The following is a 25,919-nucleotide window of genomic DNA, read 5'->3' as shown; positions in this document are numbered from 1 at the left end:
TGCATCAACCATGGAGCACAAATTTACTACCAATAAATCAACAAACAACAAGTGATGGAGAGGATGCGGAGAAAAAGGAGCCCTAACACAGTGCTGGTGGGAGTACAGACTGGTGCAGCCACTATGGAAAACAGCATGGAGTTTCCTTAAAAAAATTAAAAATGGAACTGCCAGGCCCGGCTGATGTGGCTCAGTGGTTGAGCATTGACCTGTGAACCAGGAGGTCAAGATTCAATTCCCCATCAGGGTATATGCCCAGGTTGCAGGCTCAATTCCCAGTGTGGGGCGTGCTGGAGGCAGCCGATCAGTGATTCTCTTTCATCACTGATGTTTCTATCTCTCTCTCCCTCTCCCTTCCTCTCTGAAATCAATAAAAATATATTAAAATAATAATAAAAGCACACAATACAGCGACTTTTGGTATATTATTTCACAATTCATACAACTATCACCACTATCTAATTTTAGAGCATTTTTATTACCTCAAAAAGAAACCCTCTACCCATTGGCAGTCACTCTCATTCACCCCTTCCCCAGTCCCTGGAAACTAACCTGCTTTCTGAGTCTATGGATTTGCTTATTCTAGGCATTTCACATAAAGAGGATCATACAACATGTGGCTTTGTGTCCAGCTTCTTTCACTTAGCGCAATGTTCTCAAGGTTCGTCCATGTTGTAGCATGTGTTCGAGCTTCATTCCTTTCTATGGCTGACATCCTATTGCTGGGATGGTCCACATTTTGTTTTCCAGTCATCAGCTGATGGACACTTAGAGTGTTTCTGGCCATCATGAATCATGCAGCTATGAGCATCTGTATATAGGTTTTTGTATGTGTGGATGTTTTCAGTTCTCTTGGGTATACATCTAGGAGTGGCACTGTTGGGTCACATTCCACATTCTTTTTGTTGCATCTCATATCTGAGCCATTTGCTAGTTATCAGGGACTCCACCCAACCAACATAGGGTTTACCAAAAGCAGTCTTTTTCAAAGTAACTCAGCTTTTTAGAATACAGCCAACAATAAAATACTTTCTGTCTTTGTCTTTTGACTTTTATGGATCCTCAACTTCCTGGCAGTGCGAGTGACTCTCTAACCCATTTGGCATCTGCCAAGATTCTGTGAGATTATCGGTCTTAGAAACTGGTGAGAAATGGGGTGTGTGTTGTGCACTCAAGCATTAACATAACACTACAAATTAAAGTGGAATCTCTGGGAGAAAACACAAAACCCAAACAGAAGAGATTAATCGTAAGCTCTAAGGTCTAACAGCTTTCCACGCAGAGTCCATTAGGGAAAAAAATAAAGCCAAAATAAAAAAAGTTCATGACCACACACACACACACCACACACACACACTTCAATCAACCAAACCTGCCAAATGAACCATCTTTTTAGCCTCACATTTGTGCCACACAGATGGACAGAAGAAACTAAATCAATGTTTTTGGGCATAGACGTTTCTCCTGGCAACTTTTATTAATGGAATTACCAGAGCTGCTCCATCCTGGGAGCTAGGAAAGTATCCAGTTATTTGTAACAAAGGAAAGCTCAAAGAATGCTTTTAAAAGTGCTCTATGGGAAATGGGTCCAAAAACTCCCATCAGCTTCTGGTGTAATAAAGTTAAATGGGAATCTACTCATTTAATGGAAAATTAAAACAAGAAATCAGGAAAACAACCAACTGTTTGGCAAACAAATCCAAAAGCTCAAATCCTGGCTCAATCCTCCCAACTTTCACTCACAAACGTAATAAAACATTCACGCATCTGGATTCTTTGTCAAAAGAGCTTAACAGCAATTCTCAGCTCTCCTGGGTTTCAGCTGACACTCTCACAAGATAGTTCAGTTTCCCTTAAAAAGGAGTGTTACTTCAGATAGTTTTTTCTCCTAATCTGTGGACTCAGCTGCCCTACTGCTAAGTAAGTCACCTCCCACCCTTCTCTGCCATGCCCATCCTCCTAAACACGGAGGCAAAAACATCAAACATTAGAAGAGTAGGCGCCAGGAGTATCCTGGCATATGAATGGCCAGGTGACTTAGTCTTTACCACATGGAGGACTCCATTCCCTCATGGGTCAAAAGAACGATTCTATCGGTTAGGCCAGGAAACACCAAACTCGTTCTTCCAAGAAACAGAGAGTCAATATTTTTGGCTTTGTGAGTCACGTGGTCTCAACTCCGCCAGGGCCATGCCAAAACAGCCCTAAACCAAATGAAAACAAGAGAGCACGGTGTGTTCCAGTAAAACTGTGTTTATAAAAATAAGCTACAAGCTGCCTTTGGCCCACGGGCTGTATACCCTGCCAACCCCTCTGTTGGATGGTTAAAAGTCACTGGCTGCCGGAACCCCAGGAACTATCAATTCACGGAGGTCTGACACTGGAGATGGGTGTGCACCACCACTCCCAGTTCTAGGGCGTCTCTTCACGAGGACACGGACGCTGGGCTCTCCCTGTTCCCACCAACTGCCTCCTCCAGTTTTGGTTGATACCTCACCAGTGCTCCACTGACCTTCACCATGACCTTGGATAAAGCATCACTTTGGGGGTGGAGTCAGGCTTTCTGAGCGCTTGCTGGAGTCAGGTGGTACAATCCAAAGGCGCGAGGAAAGGGATCTGCAGGGGGAGAAGCTTGGCCATTGGGAAATAGGAGATGAGAGGGAGGTGAGCAGACTGAACACCTCTGCTCTCCCTTGGACTCTCACCCTTTCCGAGAGGGAGCGCACCCTTGGGGGGACCCGCTGGGTCTCCACAGTTCACTAGCCACACCCACCAGCGCACTTGCACCTCCCTTCCCCTCCTCTCTCACCCACTCTTCCAGCTCAGGGTGCTCACCTCCTAAATGAGACATTAACATTTAATTCTTGCCTGAGGCGCTGCTTTCTAGAGAAAGAGAATGATGACTTACCCCTCCAATAACCTTCTTTCTTCAGAAATGAAAGGCCTAGATAAAATAAATACAACCGCTGGATGTGGAGTGTACGAAGACTAATGGGAAAGAGGTAGGAGAGTGATTCGTATATTAAACAAAACTAACCTTGGCCTTCATTACTGGCCTGTAATGTCTAAATGGTAAAATATATTCTAAACAATGTCTAGCAGCATCTCTCCAAAAAGAAAACCTGAACACCTGTAACCACATCACTGTGGAGTGATTAAATATGCATATCTGGCCTCCCTACTAAATCTATTGACAAGCCATCATCTGTTGTGCAAACAGTAGTCCCCCTACCCCACCCCAACACCAGTTCAGGTCCCTGGACAGGACAGCCTATGATAACAGCTCACTGTCTAAGAACTAAACACAATCCCAAATTTTGGCCATTGAGTCATCTTTTGGTGATGACTAAAGCAATTTCTGAAACGGTGGAGGACAAGCCATTTCCTGAGAGCAGAATCCCTACCTGGGCTTTGGCCTGAGCTCAGGGCCATCCTGCGTGATGGAATGCTCTGGAGAGCCACCAGCATGGGGCAACCAAGGGGCATGGGGACCTCCCAAAGTCTCATAAAAAGCATGCATGGTGGCCTTACTGAAAACAAGAACGTTATTACGTTAACTTACCCACTGAAACTTCCTGTTAGCCATCTGGCCCCACGCTATCTCATAAATAACCCATGCTTTCCCCGGTTACTTAACTAGTACCCCACCGTGAATCTGCTCCGTATTTCAGTCTACCTGTCTGACTGCCCCTGGCCGGCAGCCTTCGCTCCCTTGCCTTTCCTGCCATTGCCCTCTCCTGATTCCCACGCCTGGCGTTCTGCAGCCTCCCTGCCCTCCCTTGCAGTCTGCCCTGCGGGGCTCTCTCCTGGGGCCGCCCTGGGTGACCTGCGATCCCATGACGCCACTTCTCAGCTGAAACTCGAACTCCGGGTGGCCACCTGCGGTGGTGCAGGTTGGTCATGGTACCGCGGTGTCAGGCCAAGCGGGCATGTCGGGCGAAGTCCATTCTGCTCTCTGCCTGCCCAGCGGTGCACCCAGAGTCCCCAGATCCCACCTCTAGCCCAGATGTCCCCTGAGCCACAGACCCATCCATCCAAATATGTGCTCTCCATCTCTCCCAGAATGTCCCGCAAGGAACACGCTCTACGTGGATTCACATTCTTTCTCCTAAACCTGCTTCCCCCTTCCCCCATCCCATCCCCGATCCTCACTGCATGGCTGCGGCACATGGGGCAGAAGCTCTTTGTGCCCTGACTTGAAGCACCCCGTCTGACAGATTCTCTCCCCTCCTCTCCGGCCAGCAATGCACACGGAGTTGACCTCATTATTTCTCTTCTCATTTAGTCTGCCAGGCTCTGTGCTTGCTGTCTTAAACCCTTCACTCTGCTGCACAAGCCATCTTGCCACAATGGCCTGTTCATGTCACACACGGCTCTGGGTCCTACCACAGTCCCCACTGCCCACAGGGCCAAGTCCCCAGGCCTCCAAGTGCCTCAGGGGTCTTTCATGGCTCAGACCCCTAAGCACCCCCCTCACTTCTGTGTTCCTTACCAAACACATCAGCCTCTCCTTGCGGCCTGGCCTTTGAGCATGCAGAGACCTCAGCATGGATCCCCCAGTCCAGTACCCCCTGCTGGAAGGCTGGTTGGATACCCAGAGGAAGTTAAAGACACCCTTCCTTGGGCCCCAGATTCCCCTGCGGACACCCACAGCACCTGCTGGTGTCTGTGTGTCTGACGCCTTTAGAACTGCGACCTGTGAAGGCGGAGAGGGCCTCTCTTTGGATCTTGTATCCCCACAGCCCATGCAAGCGCCGTGACAATCCCTGTCCATAAAATCCCACGTGAGTTGGAAATAAGCAGTTTAGCCAGAGCCAGACAATACTAAGGTACATGGAGCTTTAAACTCCTTCTGTCTGCATGTGGTACAAAAACGGGGACAGATGCCTACTGTGCGCAAGCAGCCTCTGAGAAGGAACTGGTTAGGAAGTGAGGAAGACAGAGTATTTGGGAAAAAACGGGAAGAGAGGATGGCCGGGCGGCTTAGAGCGGGGTCACAGTGCATCTGCCTCCTGGGCAGTGGTGCATGCCTCCGGCCTGACCCACAGGTGGGCCAGGCCCCCGTCAGGGCAGAAAGCTGGATACAGCCGGCCCAGCTGCGAAGGGACAAGCTCCAATGTCAGGAGGTCAGATCCTGCAGGTGTGAGAAGAGCAAACAGCTATTCTCAGAGGTCCTTTCCTGCAGAAAGGCGGTCAGATCCAACAGTCGTGACAGCAGCCCCGCAGCCAAACAAAGCCGCCTGAGAAAGGTTCCAGAGGACCAGAGAAGCAGGCCAGCCTCCCATCCCCTTAGACCAGTGGTTCTCAGCCTTTCTAATGCCATGACCCTTAAATACGGTTCGTCATGTTGTGGTGACCCCAACCATAACATTGTTTTCGTTGCTACTTCATAACTGTAACTTTGCTACTGTTATGAATTATAATGCAAATATTGCAACCCACAGGTTGAGAACCACTGCTGTAGAGCCTAAGACCATTGGAAAGCATTACGATTCATTAACAGTAGCAAAATTACAGTTATGAAGTAGCAACGAAAATAATTTTATGGTTGGGGGTCACCACAACATGACGAACCGTATTAAAGGGTCGTGGCATTAGAAAGGTTGAGATCCACTGCCTTAGACTAAGGAGGAGAATCTTTCACATGATGCTCAGTCTATATACAGTCCCTCCAAACATGACTACCTCTTTGCTATCTGGAGGGCATTTCCATTGGCAGCCCTTTCCTCATCCTCCTCGTCTGAGCTGAAGGGTACCTCCTCCTCCAGGAAGCCTCCCCTGACCTCCAGTGTCTCATATGAATTTGCTCTCACAACACCCTGGGCTTCCCCTTCATGGTCCTGCTCAGCATTGTTATCAAATACATATTTATTTATTCATTGTTATCAAATACATATTCATTTATTCATTGTTATCAAATACGTATTCATTTAAATTCTGTGGCCACTATAAGAAGAAGCACGTAGAGGGCAGGGACTGCTTCTGTCAGATCCCCAGCATTCAACACTCTGCCTGGAACAGATCTGAGGCCCACTAAGCAAGAGTCTGCTGAGGGAACAATTCGATCAATCAAGCAGCTGAAGAATGAATTAAACAATGAATGGATAAGACTGGCCCATGTCTAGAATGCAAGACCAAGGAGCCAGGATTCCCCTGAGCACGTGAGAGAAGGAAGGGAAGGGGGAGCTGGGCCACTCCTACTGCAGGTGACGGAGACCACAGTGGGGTAGGCGGCCAATCCCAGCCCACCCTGCCGTCATACAGCCTGGACTCCCAAATGAACCCCACCTTTTACATTGTGAAATGGTTAAAAAGAAGACTATTTCAGTTTTTGAAATTCACATACCAGTGTCCACAAATAAGGCTTTATTGGAACACAGCCACACCCATTGGTTTCTGTACTGTCTATGGCTGCTTTTGCACGGCAGTGGCAGAGCTGAGGGGCTGTGAGAGAGAATATATGAGCCCCAAGGCCTAAAAGATATACTACCTTTACAGAAAAAGTTTTCTGAACCCTGGCCTACAGTGTCTTGCCATCACTATAGAACTCACCGAAGTAGCTGGCCCAGGGGCATATGCTAAAATCTGGGCTTCAGAAAAAAGCTGCCAGACACTGTTTGTTAATATAAAAATGGGACTTAAATATGCCCTTTATAAAGAAGGGCTAGTTAAACTAATATCCTACACTGGCTACTGCACAACTATCTTTAAAAATGAGTTAGGCTAAATGTACAAGTAGAGAAAGATGTTCATGGTACACTGTCAAAGAAATTTATAAAACATGGATAGTTTTTCAGTTTATTAGAAAGAATAGCCATATATATGTTTAGAAGGTGGGAAAATATGAATATGTGATAAATAGGGAACTAGAACAGGAATTTAAATTTTTAAAATACTTTTGCACTCACTGAAGTTTTTCCTGAGAGTATATTTTTCTCTAATTTTATTGACTTCAGAGAGGAAGGGAGAAGGAGAGAGAGATAGAAACATCAATGATGAGAGAGAATCATTGATTGGCTGCCTCCTGCATGCCCACTACTGGGGATCGAGCCCACAACCCAGGCGTGTGCCCTTGACCGGAATTGAACACGGGACCCTTCAGTCTGCAGGCCAACCCTCCATCCACTGAGCAAAATCAGCTCGGGCTACTATTCTCTAATTACACACACACACACACACACACACACACACACACGCTGATTTTAGAAAGTCCCTTCCCCTGCCCCCTCCCCCGCCCAGCATGGATCCCGATGCTTGATGACCTCAGAGTCACATGACCAGTTTCTGGGGAGCTGCCCAAAACACACTTTCCTCTAAACTTCAAAGTCTGATAACTGCAAAGCTGCTCCAGTTCGTTTTGAGGAAGCTTAAGATTAGAATGGCCAGAAAAAGTCCCACTTCCCTTTTCCTAGAAACCCTGGTTATTATTCAACGAGAACACCCCTCCGGGCCTGGGGAAGGCCCGGTTGCCAGGGGATGTGAACACACTGGCTTCTCTGCTGCTCCCTCCAACCACAGCTGGCTCTCCTGCACCAGGGCCCTGAGTGGAGCTCAGTCAGCAGCCCTATGTGTGGTCCTGGCGGTGGGATGAGGCGGCCGTCAGCGGAGGGAGGGAAGAGAGAAGCCAAGACTGAGCCACCAATAGGTGTCAGGTTCTGCCTTGGCACACCCGTCTGCGATTCCTACCAAACCTAACCCTCCGTTTCTCACCTTTGCTCCCCGTGGCAGTTTCCCTGGGGAGTCTTGCTAAGGTCAGAGCTGATAGCTGCTTTTACTCTGCCATGCCCAGGCCCTTGGGCCTGCACCACTACTCTGCTCAGCTGGCTGTAGTAGTCTGCCCCTCCTCCCTCACCCTGCAGGCAGCTTCCCGGATCCTAGAGTCACTGTGAAGGCCTGGAAGTCCCTAATAGCTGGGAGCACAGAGGTCAGTCCTTACTCAACTCGGAAATTGGAACCTGTTATCTGCCGGAATAAATCATCCCTAAGCAGCCCCAGCATGTTCCAAAGAATAGGCCAACACCCAGGCAGTGCCATAATCCTGGTGAGATCAGGCGACGCTGTGGGGAAGTCAGGGAGATGTCGATTCTGTGATTACTGTCTGGGTGGGAACTCCTGCATCCTTTAGTACATCTGGATCCTAAGACAGCATGCACAGCTCGGTGCTCAGCCTGATTCTAACCACCTGCTGACCACAACTTTTCTCCATCCCAACTGGAGGTTCAGTTCAGCAAACGTCCGAGTGGCTGTAAGGGTCCGAGCAGGACCCCAGCCTTGAAGGGCAGGCTTCCACATCCAGGCTCAGACCCCCACCCGCAGCCCCTCTCCTCTGCGGGGAGAGCTGCTTCTGAGGTCAACGTGTGAAGAAAATAAAAGCCAGGAGGCGGCGGAGGGAGAAGGCCTGTCCCTCGGAGAGATGGAAGCCGGGGGCTGGCACAGGCCGCCCAAGCGGGACTCACCATTGGTGGTCGTGTTGACATAGTAGCGCCGGCCCTGGGGGGACAGGTAGCTCTGCCAGCCGGGGGGCAGCACGACGCTCTGGCTCTCCTCTCCCGGCGGCGGGGGGACCATCCCAGGCTTCTGTGGAGGAAAAAAGGAGAGGTCACACACGTCTGGCATTTTCGCAGCCGTCTTTCAAGCAGGAAGTCAGGGCAGATGAAGTCACCCTGGGGCAGCTCGACGTGGAGGGTGTGTGGCCCACAGGCCCCAAAGGGAGGTCACAGGCCCCTCAGAGAGGTCACAGGCCCCTCAGAGAGGTCGCAGGCCCCTCAGAGAGGTCGCAGGCCCCTCAGGGAGGTCGCAGGCCCCTCAGGGAGGTTGCAGGCCCCTCAGGGAGGTCGCAGGCCCCTGAGGGAGGTCGCAGGCCCCTCAGAGAGGTCACAGGCCCCTCAGAGAGGTCGCAGGCCCCTCAGAGAGGTCGCAGGCCCCTGAGGGAGGTCGCAGGCCCCTGAGGGAGGTCGCAGGCCCCTGAGGGAGGTTGCAGGCCACGCTTGTGTGCCTTGGGCGGTTGTCTGAGCGTGAGGTGTGGGGAGCGCCTGCTGTCTCAGAGCCCTCGCAGAAGGGACAGGTCCCCCCCTCCCTCCCCCCTGAGGACAGAGGGACGTGCCGCTCAGTTGACAGCTGAGCTTTCTGCTCCGTTAGCCCCAGGAAGCCATGCTCGGGGGTGAGACACCTTCAAGGGGTGGGAGGTGCCGGGAGGTGCCATTCTCCGCACTCCCGTGTGGACCCTGCAGCCTGACAGCCCAGGGAGCACGAAGCACAGCAGAGCACACAGCAGAGGAGGCCTGGGCCTGCTGGGGACGCTGCCAGAAGCCACCGATGCCAGCCTGGGCAGAGGGAGCTGGGAAACCTCGGACAACAACACCATGAATCGAAGAGCGAGGTGGGTTTTCTCCAAGTGCCCAAACCCCCCTGTGCGGAGAACTGGAGCCTGGGACAACCCTGGTGTCCTTTCACCACACGCACCTATCTGAAACCAGGCGCAGGGAGCTTTTCCTGAAAGGATCAGAGAGAAGCAGAGAGAACAGAGAGACACTAGCAGAGACACAGGTGCTAAAGCAGGCGCTTCCCGGTGGGGTTATGGGCAGTTTGTCTCCTCTTCTTTTTACTTAACTTTTCCATCTAGATTTTCTTCAATAAACGCAGAAATAAAAGTTATTAGCTCCGGCCAATGGCGCCCAGTGGTTAGAGCGTCGGCCCAGGCACCACAGCGTCACATGTTCAATTCCTGGTCAAGGGCACGTACGTGAGTTGCAGGTTTGCTCCCCGCCCTTGGTCAGGGCACGTATGGGAGGCAACCAGTCTCTCTCACATCGACGTTCCTCTCTCTCTCTTCCTCTCCTTCTCCCTCCCTCCCTTCCACTCTCTCTGAAAAGCAACGGAGCAAATATCCTCAGGTGAGGATTAACAATAACAAAATAAATAAACGGAAGTTGTTAAAGAACATTTACACATAAAAAAAAGGGGGGGGCCCAAATTAGCTCACATCATCTCTGTGCCTTGCGGAGAAATAAATGGATAAATACAGTATTCTAGCCACAGCAGGACAGGAGCCATGATTTTCTCCGCGAAGCTGGACCCTGTTCAGAAACATTAAAGCTCACCGGCTCCTAAATGTCACCGGCATCCCTCCCCCCCCCCCCCCCCCCCCCCCCCCCCCCCCCCCCCCCCCCCCCCCGCCCCGCCCCCGCCATGCCTACAAGGCAGTTTTGAGTCACTGACAACCACAGCTTCATAGCTGGAGAGTGAGCGACACAGACAGGGCTTCCGAACTGCGGAGCTCTCTGCGGACTGCAGGGCCCGCACTCCCGTTTCCCGGGGAGCCCAGCATGGCTTCAGTGGGGATCGGGGATCCGATCAATCCCAGCTGCTCCAGGGACTGCTCGTGAGCACGGCTCCCCATGGTCCTCCCTGCATGTCTCATTATGAACTTTCACAATTTAATTAAAAGCCTTCCCTGTGCCCCGAACGCTTCTGTCTCCCACACCGGTTGACCCGCAGCGCCTCTGCGATTCCGTAGGGAAGACAGGCTCCTAGACCGCCCGGTGCCAGCCCAGCACACACCTGGACACGCTTACCTGGGCCTCCAGACACTGATCTGGCCTCTCCAGGTTGGAAGATGGTCAAAATATACGCAAGATAAATAGCCTGAGGATGAGTGCAGCGTGAGTGTGTGTGTGTGTGTGTGTGTGTGAGAGAGAGAGAGAGAGAGTGAGAGAGGAGTGAGTGTGTGTGTGAAATACCCACACTACAGGAGACACACATGTTGGCTCCGTAGGGCTGGGAGTAAACAGGAACAGGGAGGTCAGGGGGCTTGCCTTTTGAAAGAAATGGTCTAGAATAGGTTGCTTCTGCCTGAGGCACAGCCTCTAAGGGAAGACCGGACGGAGGCTGGTCGGGTGACCTGGGAGGAAGTGGGAAATTGTGAAAGAGTATTAAGCAAGGGCAGAGACTGACAGGGGCAGGATGAGGCTGCAGGGGAGAGAGGGACCCAGCAGCGGAGTGAGCCTGCCCTCCAGCCTGGAGCTCAGTGGGACGTAGCCACTGAGTAGCCCGGGACCCAGGGACAGACACACTGGCCGCCCTCCTTCAGCGTCTGTGAGAGGAGGATGACGTTAGCTCAGCTGTGGGACACACCGTGGAGACCGGCAGTAAGAAACTCCGCACCTGGGAAAGCGCCTGTCACCAGGAATACTCAGGAAATGGGGATCTCCGGGGGACGGAGGGCTGACTGGATGCGAGTGAGAACTCTGCCTCCTGCGGCATGAAGTTTGCCCACCCTCACCGTCGCTGCGTGGAACACACCACCAGCAGCAGTCACTTGTCCCAGCTTTCTGTTTCCAAGACGACCGCTTAACACAGGCCGCTGGGGAGGCCTCCACGCGAAGGCGCTGCTGCCGGGAGGAGGGGGGGGGGTGGGCAGCGAGGAGGACTCTCCTCAGCTGGGCTGCTGGAGTGAGCGGACCGAGCCTTTGGGCCTGTGGTCATCCTGTGAACCGTCCCTAGCCCAAATCCAAAGAGCATGTGCTTTCTCTTATTTATATAAATAAGTCTGGGGGTCAGAAGCTCAGGTTGACAGTTGAGGACACTGATGGCCAGGGGGGTGCCAGACTGCCCTGAGGCCTCCCCACCTGGGAAATGTGGGTCTCACACCACCTTGTACATTATGAAAAGGGCTTGCCAAGGAGGCACCCCGAAACTGAGCCAGGAGGGGCCAGGGGTGCTGAATGGGGGGAGGAGGGCACCCGGGCCAATTTCCCAATTTGGCCAACGTGGGAAAGGTGGTCTCCACATCCCCCTGCGGAATGGCCACGGGTCCCCGCTCTGCCCGCCAGCTGACAGTGCCCCGCCTCCACTCCCAGGCCACCAGCCCTGGCCTGCCCCTCTCCCAGAGGAAGTCATCCTGGTGGCTGGACTGCAACAGCCAGGAGCCCACAGAGGTGGAGACCATGGCACACACCCAAGAAGTGAAGCAGTGCCCGGACACCTGCACACCCTGTTCTACGTTATCCCCAGTACCCAAGGGGTGGCAACATGGCAAATGGCCGTCGACCAATGAACGGGTAAACGCAGTGCGATGATGTAGCCATACAGACAACAACAGCACTCAGCCGCTAGGAGGAACGCAGTACTGAATGCACACTGCAGTGGACCAGCCCTGAAATCATGCGTGGGAAAGAAGCTAGACACAGAAGGCCACGTTCTGGAATGATTCATTTACACCAAACGTCCAGAACAGGAGAGGGAGAGAGAGATAGAAGCATCAATAGCCTGCCTCCTACATGCCATCTACTGGGGATCGAGCCCACAACCCAGGCTCTACCAGGAATCCAACTGGCGACCTCTTGGTGCCTGGGTTGAGGCCAACCAACCGAGCCACACCAGCCGGGCCAGACATTTCTTGAGCCCATAGACGAAGGCAGATCAGGGTTGCCAGGGGCTGCAAGGGTGCGGGGATGGGGACAGGGTCTCCCCTTTCGTTTGATGGAAGCATTGTGGAACTAGATGGTGGCAGTGGTTGCACAAAACTGTGACAGTGCTAAACGTCACTGGTGATGCAGTTCATGTGAGGTGTATTTCACAATGAAAACGATTTTAGAACGAGGAAGACGAGGCCGGCGTCAGCCTCCCCATCTGCAGGCTCTCGTTTAAGAGGCCAAACCCCCAGCCTTCCTTCCCGCCTCGTGGCGGGGAAGGCGTGGGCTCCTGGGAGGGCCGCCCCAGAGCCACCGGGAGGATAGAGCGGAGCGCCTACCCGATAATTAAGGTCTCTGCCAAACTTAGTCTTCCAATTAGTTTCCTTCCAAGTTAAATCCTTCCCTTCCCTTCCTTAGTCCTCTGGCTTCTCCTCTTCCATGCTGTCAGCTCTTTCCCATGGGAACAGGCATGGAGAGCAGGGGCAGTGCAGGTCCTACCCACAAGGAGCAGGGGCAGAGGGAGGGAGTGGAGTGGGCAGAGATGAGGACGCTGAGACCGATTCCCAGGGCAGTTCTGTGGGAGTCAGAAAATGCCGCCTCTTCCCCTGATGGGCCGTCCCTGGCGGCAAGGCTGGGTCTCAGCTCCCCTATGCCCCTCCCCTGGGTCCCCATGTTCAGTGAACAGCCTGCCCAGCTACATATGGAAACCCATCCTCTGAAAATCTGGACTAAACAGGACCTTCTGCCCCCAAAATGGATGCAGGTGTACACACACACACACACACACACACACACCCTATTTTATTGGGAGGTTTTGAGACCACTTCAGAAGCCTAGTCTAATAAGTACTCAAGAAATGCCTGGCCGGTGTGGCTCAGTTGGTCGGCCTCACCACAGGCACCCAGAGATAGCCAGTTTGATTCCTGGTCAAGCCTGGGTTGTGGGCTCAATCCTCAGTAGAGGGCATGTAGGAGACAGGCTATTGATTTTTCTATCTCTCTCTCCCTCTCTTTCTCTCTCTCTCAAAAATCAATAAAAACGTGTATATATATATATATATATATATATATATACACACACACACACACACACACACACACACACTTTGTATATATCACCACCAGCAATACTTTTAATATATATTGTATATATTAAAGAAAGGCCTGCATTCAGACCCCATTTCTGCTATTGGTAATGGCTTTGATCACTTGCCACATGTCTCTAAGTGTGCCAAGGTAGCTCTAATCTATATATATAAAAGCCTAAGCCACCATTAGGACCAAATGACCTGAATGACTAGAACGACTGCTCGACCAGTCACTATGACAAGCACTGACCACCAGGGGGCAGACACTCAACACAGGAGCTGCCCCCTGGTGGCCAGTGCACTCCCACAGCCAATTTCCTGCAGCCAGCCAACCCATTACCGCCCCCTCAGTCCCTCCCACTATTCTTCCCCATGGCCAGCATGCCCAATTGGCCCGGCCCCAAGACCCCACCTGTGCATGGATATGTGCACCAGGCCTCTAGTCTTTACAATAAGTCTGGCATATACATGCCATTTTTTCCAGTTTAAAATGAGAAATCTACGATTCGGGGAATTTAATAACTTGCCCCATGTTGTGCAGCTAATTAAGTGATAAAACCAAACTTTAAATAGTAGCTATGTTCTAGGCACTGCCACCCAGCCCCCTAAATCCAGGCTACTCCCAGTTCATCCTCCCTAAATCAACCCCATCTCTTCACCTGACATCCAGCTCCCACCCAAGGAGGATGACAACTCTGTCCCGCTGCTCCTGCCAGTCACACCTCAGAGTGTGCACGTGCCTTCCCAGGAGACGTGCAGAAATATTGCCTCCGCCACCCACATCCGAGCCGTCACACTCCCCGGCTGCAGGCTGGCTTTCCTGTCTCATTATTTAAGTCAACACAACGGAAGAAACTGTCCTTTTAATGATGGCTACCGACTCCCCCTGGGGGGAAGGAGGGGATGAGCGAGTAAGCAAAGACACACTACCCAGATAAGAAAAAAAATCCCCCAATGGCAGTGTTTCTCAAAGTGTGGTCCCCGGGCCAACCGTCATCCCCCTGGGATGTGGGTGAAAGTGCAGATTCCAGAGCCCTGATCCAAACACCCAAACCTGGAGCCCAGAAGGCCACCTTGGAACACGCATCCTAGGTGAGCCTGCGCTCGCCGAACGAATCGGAAGAGACTGGTTTGCAGCTTTAGAGGCGCAACTAAGAGAAAGCATTGCTTCTGAAACAGGAACTGGGAGCATCACACACTAATAAGCACACTTTGCGAAAAGCCAGTGTTTGGCTACATGGCTGCTCATGCATGAAAGGAGTCCTATCTCCTAGTCCACGCCTTTCAGATCGGTTATTTCCAGAGAGATTCAACCTTGCCCCTGCGCCTCCAGTCCGTGCAGCCCCCACACGCAGCTCCTCACGGCCTCGGCAAGTTCAACCCGGGACGCCTGCCCCTCAGGAGGGTTCCGGGAGCGCCGGGTGCTTACCTTTTGGCAGGTGTGAGCGAATGCTACCTGGCGATGTTAACCGGTGGCCGTCAGACGCTCGATTGAGCAGCCGGGTCGGACCGTGTTAAGGTTCCCCTGTTCCACGTCTTCTCACACCCCAAACCCAGAAGCAATAGGAGCGCTAAAGAAAGGCATACCCACTGGGCCCCACACCCCCACTCCCAGATCTATATATAACATGTCTGAAGTTGTCTGCCTAACAAGCCACTTTCTGGCAGACCCGTTGCCATGGCAATGACTGCTAATGAGCCCGGTGCTGTGATTGGCAGTTGTTGAAGGCTGCTCCATAAAGCACTCGCTAGCAAGTTTTTCCCTTCCACAGCCATAAGGCCAGCTGGACACCCAGGACCAGCCGGAGCAGGCTGGGTGGGCCTGGAAGGCCTCAGCCCCTGGAAGCCAATTGGTCACGAGTGACCCTGAGATGTCTCAGACGCAGCGCCAGGAGGGGGCTCCACCGTCACTCGCAGGGAGTCACCCCGTGAATGACAGGGGCTGCAAGGGAGCAGCCACAAAGACCAAGGTGAGTCAGGCCTGCTCCACACCTTCCTGCTGGACACCGACTTCAGGTGGAGCGACGCCAGCACAGAGCTGGGAACTGCTACCCAAGGAAAGGCCATCTCCTCTGGCTACAGGTTAAGACACAAAGCAGGAAGCAGGCTGCACTCCCACAGCAATGCACTGTCTTGGGTTGCCTCTCCCCTGCCCCCAGAGGTGAAAGTCCTGTTCTCTCCAGCTCTGGAGCCTTTCCATTCAGAGAGAGAGCCACTCACAGCAAAGAGCTGGGAGGGAGGTAGGGAGGGAGAGCACCATGGCAATGGCGCAGTGCATCCTGGGAAGCATATCCCTGCACGCAGTGTTACAGGCTGGTGGGGAGAGGACGGATGCTAGCAGCATCTTCATGTTCTTCTAAGGGTAAGAGATTTGGAGGCCTGGCCAGAGGGAGGAGAAGTAGCCACACAACAGAGAAACAGACTGTAAATTCAAGAAGGCAGGACCATGTCGATCTTATTCCTAGTTGTAGTCTCCACACAGTACCCAGAATACTGGATGGATGGGTGCGTGGGTTGATGGGTGGAAGCTGGGATGGTGGTAGAAACTGACCTTTTAACAGGGTAAAAGAAGCTATCCCACCAAACAAGTAGACAGAGAATGGCTGTCCCAGCAATGTGCATGCCCCACTGTGAACAAACCCCAGCTCTGGGGGGTCTGACAGAATGGATATCCAACATGGAATACAGGAAGCCTTACACTGTGATGTCACTGGCACCTGTGACAACAGGTGGGCATCAGTGCCACGGGAATTTCCATCCGGCACGCACAGCGCTGCCAGCCACAGCCTAAGGCCGAACTTCTTTGATCCTGCAGACATGTCGAGCTCCCAGGAGTCTCAGGGAGGTCCCAGTCACCCTGCCTACCCATCTGCAAGCCAATAAGCTCGGATCTGAGCTGGGCCTGCTGTCAGGACTGGGCAGGGAGAGGACACAGAACAATAAACTCTATTTTCTGATCCCAAAGAGGAATGGAATGATCTGGTTACCCAGGAATTTTGATGAACACAATTACAGTGAAGCCCATGAGAGGTCACAGGAAGTCGCTCCCTCCCCCTCCCCCCCAGGGACAACCGGCTAAGCTGCGAGAGGAGGTCTGCAGAGGGGCAAGAATACAGGAAGAGTTTTGCGAACGACTCTGGGGATTGAGAGGAAGCACTGGGTGGCTGCTATAAGTGAGGAGCCATTCCACGGCCTGAAGTGTGTGAGGGACACAGCAGAGGGTGGGAAGGAACCGATCCTGTAGGAAGTGGCTTCCACGCCGGCTTTACACACACACCTGTGTGAGCGCTTACTTCTCCAACACCGGAGGAAAGAGGTTTTATTGTCATTGCACCTGCCATACTGATACAAGAGAGAAGGGCGGATTCATAGGGTTCCAAAGGAGACGGTGTAGAAATGAACTCCTCTGGCAGTCAGCGAACTTCTGAGACTGAACTGGCTGGGGCTTTAGCTGGTGGCATCTGCCCAGTGGGACCAAGTAGCATGATGGATCTGAGAGACACCCACTTCAGAGCCTCGGCTTTGGCCAACCAGCAGGATCGTGACACCAAATACCACGGTCACGCCTGCCGATTACAGGGGTTTGGAGCAGGTGACTGAAGGCCTCATGGCTGTTGAAGGCCACTCAGGGGAAGGGAGTTCCCACAGGTGCTCCTGAAATACAAACAGCTTCAGGGGTCACCTGGGAAGCTGCGGCAGCTTCCTCAAACTTGGCCTGCAGAGGGCATGGGGAATCCCAGAGAAAGGCCCTACGTTTTGCTGCATTTCTAAGGCCCATCTGATCCTGAAGTTTTGCAGCTTGCAGGGCAAGGCAGTTTCTTTAGCTTGTTCCCACTCTGGAGTGACTGTGCCTGCACCCGGGATTCACAGACCTTCTGTCCAATCACTCAACTTCCTGATGGCTGACCGGGAAGGCTGGTCCCTCTCCCACCCTTTCCCGGCAGATACGCATTGCATGGCCCGCCGGGAGCCTACCTGGCCCCCGGGCTGCAGAAAAGCGTGGAGACACACGGGCCGGGGCCCAGAGAGTGTGTCTGCAATTACCCGCTGTGATTTCAGGCCCGTGCCTCTCGGGCCATTTCCTCATCTGTGAAAACGGGGACGCCTGACCTCAAGCACGGGGATTCCGCCACCTGAGGACCGTCTTTCGTCACAGAGACCAAAGCCACCGCAGGGGAAATGTCAAGACATTTCAGTGGCAAGCACAAGCGTCCAGAAGCAGCAGCCACATACGCACAAGAGGTGACCAAGACCTCCTGACAGGAACACCAATGTCTGTAACACATGACTGTGTGTTTTGTGACATGTTTTCCCCCAAACTCGTGGGGGCTAGAGATTGTTTTATGTCGTCAACCAAACCTGACTCAGCTGGAGGGAAGAAACGCCTGAGACGCCAGTGAAGACTGAACAAGAAGGGAAAGCACTGAACGCACGCCCCAGCCGAGACACTGACTGAGGGAGGTACTTTGCAGGCAGCCGCTGCTCTGGCCTCCGGGGCTGAAATGTCCTCTCTGTCACAGGAAGGAACGGGGCTGGAGCTCGGTGCTTCCTGTCACCCCAAGGTATCTCCAGTGCCTTCCAGACCCTCTCTACCCGTTTATGTCACCAGAGGACGTCTTTGAAGGACATTTTGAGGTTCAGTCACCATCGGTCACCAACAACAGGTCCCCTCCTGGTGATTCCTGGGCCAAATTCTTTGCAGGCAGAAAGCATGGGAACAGTTGCTCTCACTAAGTTGGGGTGGGTGGGGGAGGGGAGAAGAGAAAAAGAACTACTACGAGTGAAGCCCTTCCCAGCCTTCCTTTAATACCAAGATGCAAAACCCCATAATGCCCTATGCCACGTTCCTGGCATTTTGCAAACTTGCTACGCCTCTGAAGAAAACCTTGTAACCGAATTTATCAAGCATCCCATTTCATGCAAAACAGGCTGAAGAAGGAAAGTGAAGAGGGAGCTGAAAGTTGCTAGCTCAGCTGTCAGAGGCAGTGCCCGCACACAGCGGCCTGTCAGGAACTTCAAGGGCCAGCGAGCAGCCGCTGCCCACAGAGGCCCTGGGGGAAGAGGCAGGCTTCCCCCGGGGCCGGTGCCCTTTAGAAAGGAGCTGAGCTCATTAGGGCACAGGGGTGGCTGATGGGGCTGCCATCCCGCTGCCCAGCTCTGTGGTCGCCCCGGGGGGGACGGAGGGCACCAAAAGAAAACCAGGGCACACTTCTTCTCAGCCAGACACCATTCCCACCCTCTGCAGTGCGCACAAGACTTCTGACAGCAGACCCGGCCCCAGTGAGGCCTAGCTCAGTGGTCGTTAGACTGTGGCTAGATAGCTACAGGTGGCTCTCGAGCCACAGTTTGCTTCTTTGTTGACTAATGAGTTTGCCAACCACTGATCTAGCTGGTTCCGAGCCACACACACCAGAGGGAGGCTGAGGCTGATGCTAGAACAGTTTCCACAGGTCAGTACTCTCCTTTCCAACCCAACTCAGCCGCATGTTTGGGCCTCTGCAACGGCTGGTGAGCGTGGGCCTTGCTTCCAAGCTCGGGACCCCTGCTCTGTGACCCACAAGCGACCGCGAGGGCTGGGCTGTGCTGTCAGATCTTGAGCAACCCGCTTCATTTCTGCGGGTTGGCCTCAATTTCCTCATCTTGAAAATACAGAAGTTGGACCAGATGGTATCCAGGCAAAGTCACATTCAAGGGTAGACACGGGATTTGGAGGCATCAGCCTGTCCCTGGAGCACTGCCCAGGCCCGAACGCCAGGGACCTGCCTCCTCGCCGAGTGCCAGGCTTCCACCGCTAGCTGTGGTGAGTGTGGTGAGTCCTCTGACCCCATGGACCCACGTCACCTGCCCCCCCCCCCCCGCCCCGCCACCCCAAGCCACACAGCTGAGCTCTGTGTGCCAGCCATCCGCTCTCTGCCTGGCATCCTGGGCTCCCCTGCATCTGGAGCTGGAATCGGCCCTGAGGCGAAGGCAGGCGCCAGTGGACTGCTCTGGGCCTGCTGGCAGTTAGCCCTTCTGCTCACCACTTGCCCTGCACCCCGATCCCAGTCCTCTTACCCACGGGCACACTGCCGGCCGCCCACACCCACACACCTCTGTGTCTGCCTCGCCCACTCTGCCAAGAGCCTTGCCCGGGCCCTGCCCTGCTCCCTGAATGTCCCTAGTGTTCATCTTCTCTGTGAACACCTCTTCCCATAAACCCCATAAGCCCCCCAGTCCTGGGCAGCTTGACTGTCGGAACTTGGCTGATGGGTCTAGAGCCTTTACAGCGTGTCCCTGTGAGCAGCCTCGGAGCTGATTATAAGTGCACAGCACCAGGCCCTTCCCTGGGGGCGACTTAGATGCTCCCTGACCATTGAGCAGCCCTGCTGTGAACTTCCTAGGAGGTGAACGGGCCCGCCAGTGGCTGTGTCTGGGTGACGAGCACCGTCTCCTTCTCTGGCGCCAGTGAGGGCCCCCTCAGAAGCCGAGGGGGGAAGAGTGTTCCGGAGGGAGGTGTGGACACAGACAAGCCTTTCCACAGGAACTGGACCTCCCCTGCTGCCAGGGCCTCAGGACGGTGCTCACAAAGGTCTAGGCTGATGAGAGGGCCCGCTTCCCCCAAAAAAGGGGGTGGCTACCTCCCAGGAGCAGAAAGGTCTCCCCGAGTCTCAGGACAGCGTCCATTATTTCCATTATGGCCACTGCCACCACCACCCAACTGGACAGAAGCATCCAGCCCAGCCTGGAAGCACCATGGAGACGCTGGTCTCCTGGGCAGATACTCAACCGCCTTCTGGAAAGCTATGTTCCTGATGGGTTTTCACCCTGTGGTGTCCCGGCTAGAACTGGGCCCTGGGGTAGAGGGGGCAGGTGGGTAGATGGCTATCAGCCAGGCTTCCGATGTGGGGAAGTAACATGGGGTGGTGACAGGTGGACTGCAATCCCCGCAAGAGGAATCTCTGCTGCTCGGGGAACCAGGGCAGCCGAGACTCCGTTTCCTACCACGAATATCCCTCTTTCAATCTCTGTCCTCCTCCCCTTGCCTTCTCCTGACTTCTTTCTCACAGCAGCCCGGCATGCTTTCTCCCCTGCTCATGCCTGGGGCCCGTGAGAGGCACCCCCAGCACTCCGGGCCCCCAGGCCCTCTGAGTTCATCAGCGGAGCCCACAGCTCGAGGTTCTCTTTAAAGAGCTGCCTCTTTCAAGCGTCGAAGTCATTATGGAAACAGGCAGCGGGAAAGCAAGCCGAGCCCACCCATCGGCAGGCGAGCGGGGCCCGTGCTTACCATCAGAGGACAGCTCATCTCCTTGGGGGGCTGCTAACTCGGAGGAGCGGCTGGGGCCTTTGTCTGACGCCCCCAGACTCAGGGCCAGGCCCCCGCCAGCTGCCTCCGCATGGCACCCTCCGCTGGAAAGGAGGCTGAAGCGCGCGGCTCCCGGGTCAGGGCTCGGGGCCCCCGGAGGATGTTCCTGTGGCTTCTCTTGGGGCCGCTCTTTCACAAAGAACCCGCTACATTGCACAGTTCCTCCCAGATCCGCTCCAGCCCGTGTGGGAAGTCATCGCCGCCGGACTTTCCAGATGCAGCTTCTCGGGGAGTTCTTTCTTTCCTTTTTTTTTTTTTTTTTTTTTTTTTTTTTTAACACTCTCTCTCTTTTTCCCCTTTCTCAGCTAAAAAAAAGTTGGCTGAGGTCACGACATACAATGGCCAAGCCTGTGTCACTGACCAGATGCCTCCCACCCCCAGGCTCTCGGACAAGGACGCCTTTGTCCGCTGCACGTTAGGCGGGACGCGCTGGGCCTGCCCAAGCCCTGCTGGGGAATGTTCCACCGGCTTCTTCCCAGCCCCAAGTCAGGGCTCTGGCCCTGGCCCCTGTCCAGGCGGTGTGAACCCAAGGCCAGATAAGGCCCAACTTAAAAGGAACAGAGAATGATCCCCAAAGAGGCCAGCCTTAGATCTTCCCGGGGCCAGGAAGCTGGTGCCCATGGGGGTAAGAGAGCGGACCCCCTGCCTTCATTCTCCCTCCCCACTTCCAAATCCGGACAGACTGTGGGCTTCCGGGGAGAGACGCTGTGCATCTCGGACGAAAAAGGGCTGCCGATCACAAAGCTGTCGGTGGCTCGTGGGGAAAGGACTGGCCCCGGAGAACAATGCAGCCTCCTCCACAAAATGGATTTGGGTGGGGCCGTGGGTCCTCGGTGAACATGGCACATGGTTCCGTGTAGAAAGCGTTTTCTGAGCATCCGAGGGCTTGGCACTTAAAACACCACCTGTTTCTGTGTTTGCTTCCAGAGGCAGGCCTGTGGGGTTTTAGGAACTGGCTCTCCATATGGGAGAAAATGGGATTTTCTGTGGGGACCAAGGTCCTGAGGCTTGGGTGGTTTCCTATCAAATCCCTTCCCTCAGACGTTTGTGTGGGTGAACTGTTGACCGAAAAAGCCATTTCAATGCCAGCTCTCTGGGCGGGGTTAGAATTCGGTGCCATCCCCTAGAGACGAGTCCAATCAGGGTCACACCCTGTCGATTCAGCAGCTGTGATAGGAAAGCAAGGCCTCTACACCGTGGCTCCTTCAAGGGTAAAGCAGAGAGAAGCACAGCATGGTCCTCAGTAGGTGGCTGTGAGATAAAGGGGGGAATCCATACAAACACTTAGCGCAGAAGGAGGGAATGGGAGTGCTCAGTGAAAGGCTGGCCATGTTGTTACTGTCAGCAGCGGCTGAAGACAAGAGCTGCTGATTCCTGGGCACAAACTAGTTTTGGCTCAACCACCACCTAAAATCATACAACCTAACTAGGAACCAGCCAAGGACCGTTCTCCAAAGAAGATCTGCAAAAGGCCAATGAGCACGTGGAAAGATGCTCCTCATCGTTCACCACTGGGGAAATGCAAAGCACAGTGAGATGTGACCTTGCATCCAGTACAATGGCTATCAAAAGCACAGAAAATGCCGAAACCGGTTTGGCTCAGTGGTAGAGCGTCGGTCTTCTGGACTGAAAGGTCCCAGGTTCGATTCTGGTCAAGGGCATGAACATTGATTGCGGGCACATCCCCAGTAGGGGGTGTGCAGGAGGCAGCTGGTCGATGTTTTTCTCTCATCAACGTTTCTAGCTCTCTATCCCTCTCCCTTCCTCTCTGTGGAAAATCAATAAAATAAAATAAAAATAAGTAAAAATTTTAAAAAAGCACAGAGAAAACAAGTGCTAGCGAGGACCTGGGCACTCTGGAACCCCTGCTGGTGGGAATGCAGCATGGCACAGCTGCTATGGAAACTGTATGGCAGCTCCTAAAATATTAAACATAGAATTACCATATGACCTAGCAATTCTAGGACTGGGCATATACTCAAGAGATATGAGCGCAGAGACTCGAACAGATATATTGGCACACCCGTTTATGGCAGCATTGTTCACACTAGCCAAGGGATAGAAGCAACGCAAGTGTCTACTGATGGGTGAATGATAAACTAAATGTGACACACAGGCGGGAGCGCCCGCGCGCGCCCACGCGCGCGCGCACACACACACACACACGCATACAGGCATACACGCACATAAACACACACACAGTGGGACATTATTCAGCCTCAAAAAGGAAGGAAACTCTGACACATGCCACAACATGAATGAACCTCAAGGGCATTATGCTAAATAAAAAGAAGCCAGTCACAAAACCGCAAACGCTTGAATCCACTTCTGTGAGGTTCCTAGAACAGTCAGGATCTTAGACATAGAAAGTAGAATGGCGGCTGCCAGGTGCCGGGGGGCAGGGGCCATGGGGAGTTCCTGCTTAACGGATGCAGAGTTTCGGTTTTGCAAGATGAAAAAGTCCTGGAAATGGACGTCGAGGATGGTTGCACAAGAAGGCCAATGCGTTTAAAGCTACTGAAAATGGTTCCACTGGCACATTTTTTTATGTGTGTTTTACTACACACACACACACACACATGCACATGCACACAAGCACACGCACACATACACGTTCGTTTAGATGGAGACGTGAGCCACATCATGACGTGCATTGGGGCAGGCTCTTCGGGGAAGGTGAGTCGTGCGGCACAGCCTCTTGGCAAGCGCAGTGACTAAGATGACCAGAAAATGAGGTTGGGGCATCTGGGGCAGGGCTCACTATGGTGCAATCTCAGGGAAACTGAGGCAGTTCCCATTGTGGCCTCCAGCCAAAGGCAAGGGACCTTCCTGGCCACTATAAACCAGGAGGAGAATCTGCTCCAGCCTGAGCCAGGCAGCAGAAGCCAGCCCCGTGGATGTTCGATTCTAACCAAAGTCAGGTCCGGGTGCGTACAACTTGCAAACACATTCTAGGGGTTGTTGCCATTCGGGGTTCCCCCAGGTTTTGGATGAGGAAGTCACTTTTCTTTTTGCTTGATCGATAGGCATCTATCATTAGCGTCGCCGTGAAAAGCATGCATTGTTCTCCCTTTCCAGGTTTCTGCAAACAGGTAGGTTTCCACACATGGGGCCATGTGAGCAAATGAGAAACAGTAGGAAATCCAAAAGCAGAAAGACACAAATCATTTCCACTGAGCTGCGTTTTCTGGGGTTAAAGAATCCGCTGCAAACCACCCTCTTGCTCTTAGTCTCTGTTTCAGCCGAGCTGAAAACTGAAATACACATACCCAGGCCAGGTTCACCCAGGCCCACCTCTTCTTTCTTTTGTTAATCCTCACCCAAGAGTATTTTTCCCATTGATCTTCAGAGAGAGTGTGGAAGGGAGGAAGAAGAGGCAGAAAGAGAGAGAGAGAGAGAGAGAGACAGAGACAGAGAGAGAGACAGAGACAGAGAGAGACAGAGAGAGAGAAGTGAGAGAGACACATTGACTGGTTGCCTCCCACATGTGCCTTGGGAATCGAACCTGTGACTCTCATCCCATAATGCTTTCTTTGGGCCGATGCTCTAACCACTGAACAACTGGCCAGGGCCAGGCCGATGTCTTCTCTAGAACGAATCGTGCTGTTCCCTAAAGAGTATCATTAAGGAAGAACGTCTGGGCATGGCGATGACTCACTTCTTCTATCTGCTTCACAGTCATGAGGCGAAGAATTATTCGGGAGCCGGTGTAGACTCCAGGGGGCAGGACCTTGAAGACCCCCGGCTCCTGATAAGCAGCCCCTTGGCTATGTGACCAGCCCAGTTACCCATAGTCACTAATAGTCACCGACCACCTTTTCCTGAACACTGTGGGCAGTGCGGGCAAGTACAATACAAAAGACTGGGCTTCTGACAGGGGTAAGATAAGGCACAAACACGAAAGAGAAAAAAGAAAAAATAGCCAACAAGGGAGTCTATACTAAGTGCCAAGTGATAAACGGACAGACAATGAGAGCTTTCAGAACCCAGCGCTGGGCAAGCCGCGTTCGGGCGGAGCAGTCAGGGGAGGCTTCTCAGGAGATTCGAAATTTGCCTGACAGCGGGAAAGGAGAGAGAGGGCTCACCCAGGGCAGAGGGACATCAAGTAGCAAGCAGCAGAAGCCTGGGTGGCTGATGAGATGTGGGGGGACTGGGAGAAAGTAGAAGTTGATTTCAAAGAGAACTAGGGCAAGTAACCCAGCCATGATCAACTGCGCTGGGAGAAGGATTGGGAGGGTGTGTTGGCTTCATACTTAGGTTCAAAGTGACTGGTGAGCAATCGGGGTAAGTCTGGCCCTGAGCACACGGAGCTGGAGCACCTGCGTGGGGAGGGTCGGCTCAGGGTTCATAAAGAAGGAGGAAGAGCTGAACCTTGGGGTGTGTTCCCCACGTGATGGGAGAACCAAGTCTCCCTGATACTCCTTGGACCCTGGCCCTTGCCCCTGCCCCCGTGCCCTCCACCAGTGCCTGCAGACCCTGGGGCCGCTCTCCAGGACTCGAAAACAGGAACCAGCTCTTCATTTTTTTCTGCTCCAACCCAGCCCATGGCTCCCACGCAGGGGCTACACGATGGGGAAGGGAGGAATGTGAGTCCTGGAATCAGAGTCACAGAAACCAACTGAGGAGGGAGTCCCAACAAGAAATAGGAGGTTAACAGTGCCCGAGTGAGACAGAGAGGACCATGCTCACTAATTACAGAGAGGATGCCCCTGGCCCCATCCGGCTCAGAAAGAGGGGTGAGTGTGGGAATCTGATCTTCGCACCGAAGGGGCTGTGAGTGAGACACTCGGGGAAGGAGGAAAGAGCAATAGAGAAGAAAGCAGGAGAGAGGACGAACGGGGATGTGGGTAGTGGCTGGCCCCGGGCCCGCTAGGCCAAGGGCTCCTGTGAGGTGACTGGCAGCAGCTTCTCCCACTCAACACGGTGGGTCTAAGGCCACTCATCAATCAGAATATCAGAGAACCAGGCTGTAAAACAGCAGCGCACAAGTGAGAGCCAGTCTGAAAACAGGAAGTGGACTGGGAGATGTGCGCACCCTCCGTCAAGGTGCCACGGCCAGCGGCAGTCGACATGCACG

General features: G+C 53.4%; 1 protein-coding gene across 5 annotated transcripts in view; it reads right to left on the bottom strand.

Moving 5' to 3' along the window:
• Window positions 1-25,919, bottom strand: part of GAS7 (growth arrest specific 7) — a 194,911-nt gene that overhangs the window by 64,507 nt on the left and 104,485 nt on the right. For 3 of the 5 annotated variants that reach the window (XM_036452202.2, XM_036452204.2, XM_045586530.1), the window contains exon 2: window positions 8,457-8,577. In XM_036452202.2, the coding sequence (XP_036308095.1) occupies window positions 8,457-8,577 (121 nt within the window). Of the gene's footprint in view, window positions 1-8,456; window positions 8,578-14,929; window positions 15,080-20,764; window positions 21,039-25,919 lie in introns of those variants that run through there. The other 2 variants (XM_036452203.2, XM_045586529.1) reach the window with 2 other exon arrangements.

Source organism: Pipistrellus kuhlii, unplaced genomic scaffold, assembly GCF_014108245.1.
Source record: "Pipistrellus kuhlii isolate mPipKuh1 unplaced genomic scaffold, mPipKuh1.p scaffold_m20_p_23, whole genome shotgun sequence".
Classification (NCBI taxonomy): Eukaryota; Metazoa; Chordata; class Mammalia; order Chiroptera; family Vespertilionidae; genus Pipistrellus; species Pipistrellus kuhlii.
Note: the sequence above shows the minus strand (reverse complement) of the source record. Positions and strands in the feature narration are given on the sequence as shown.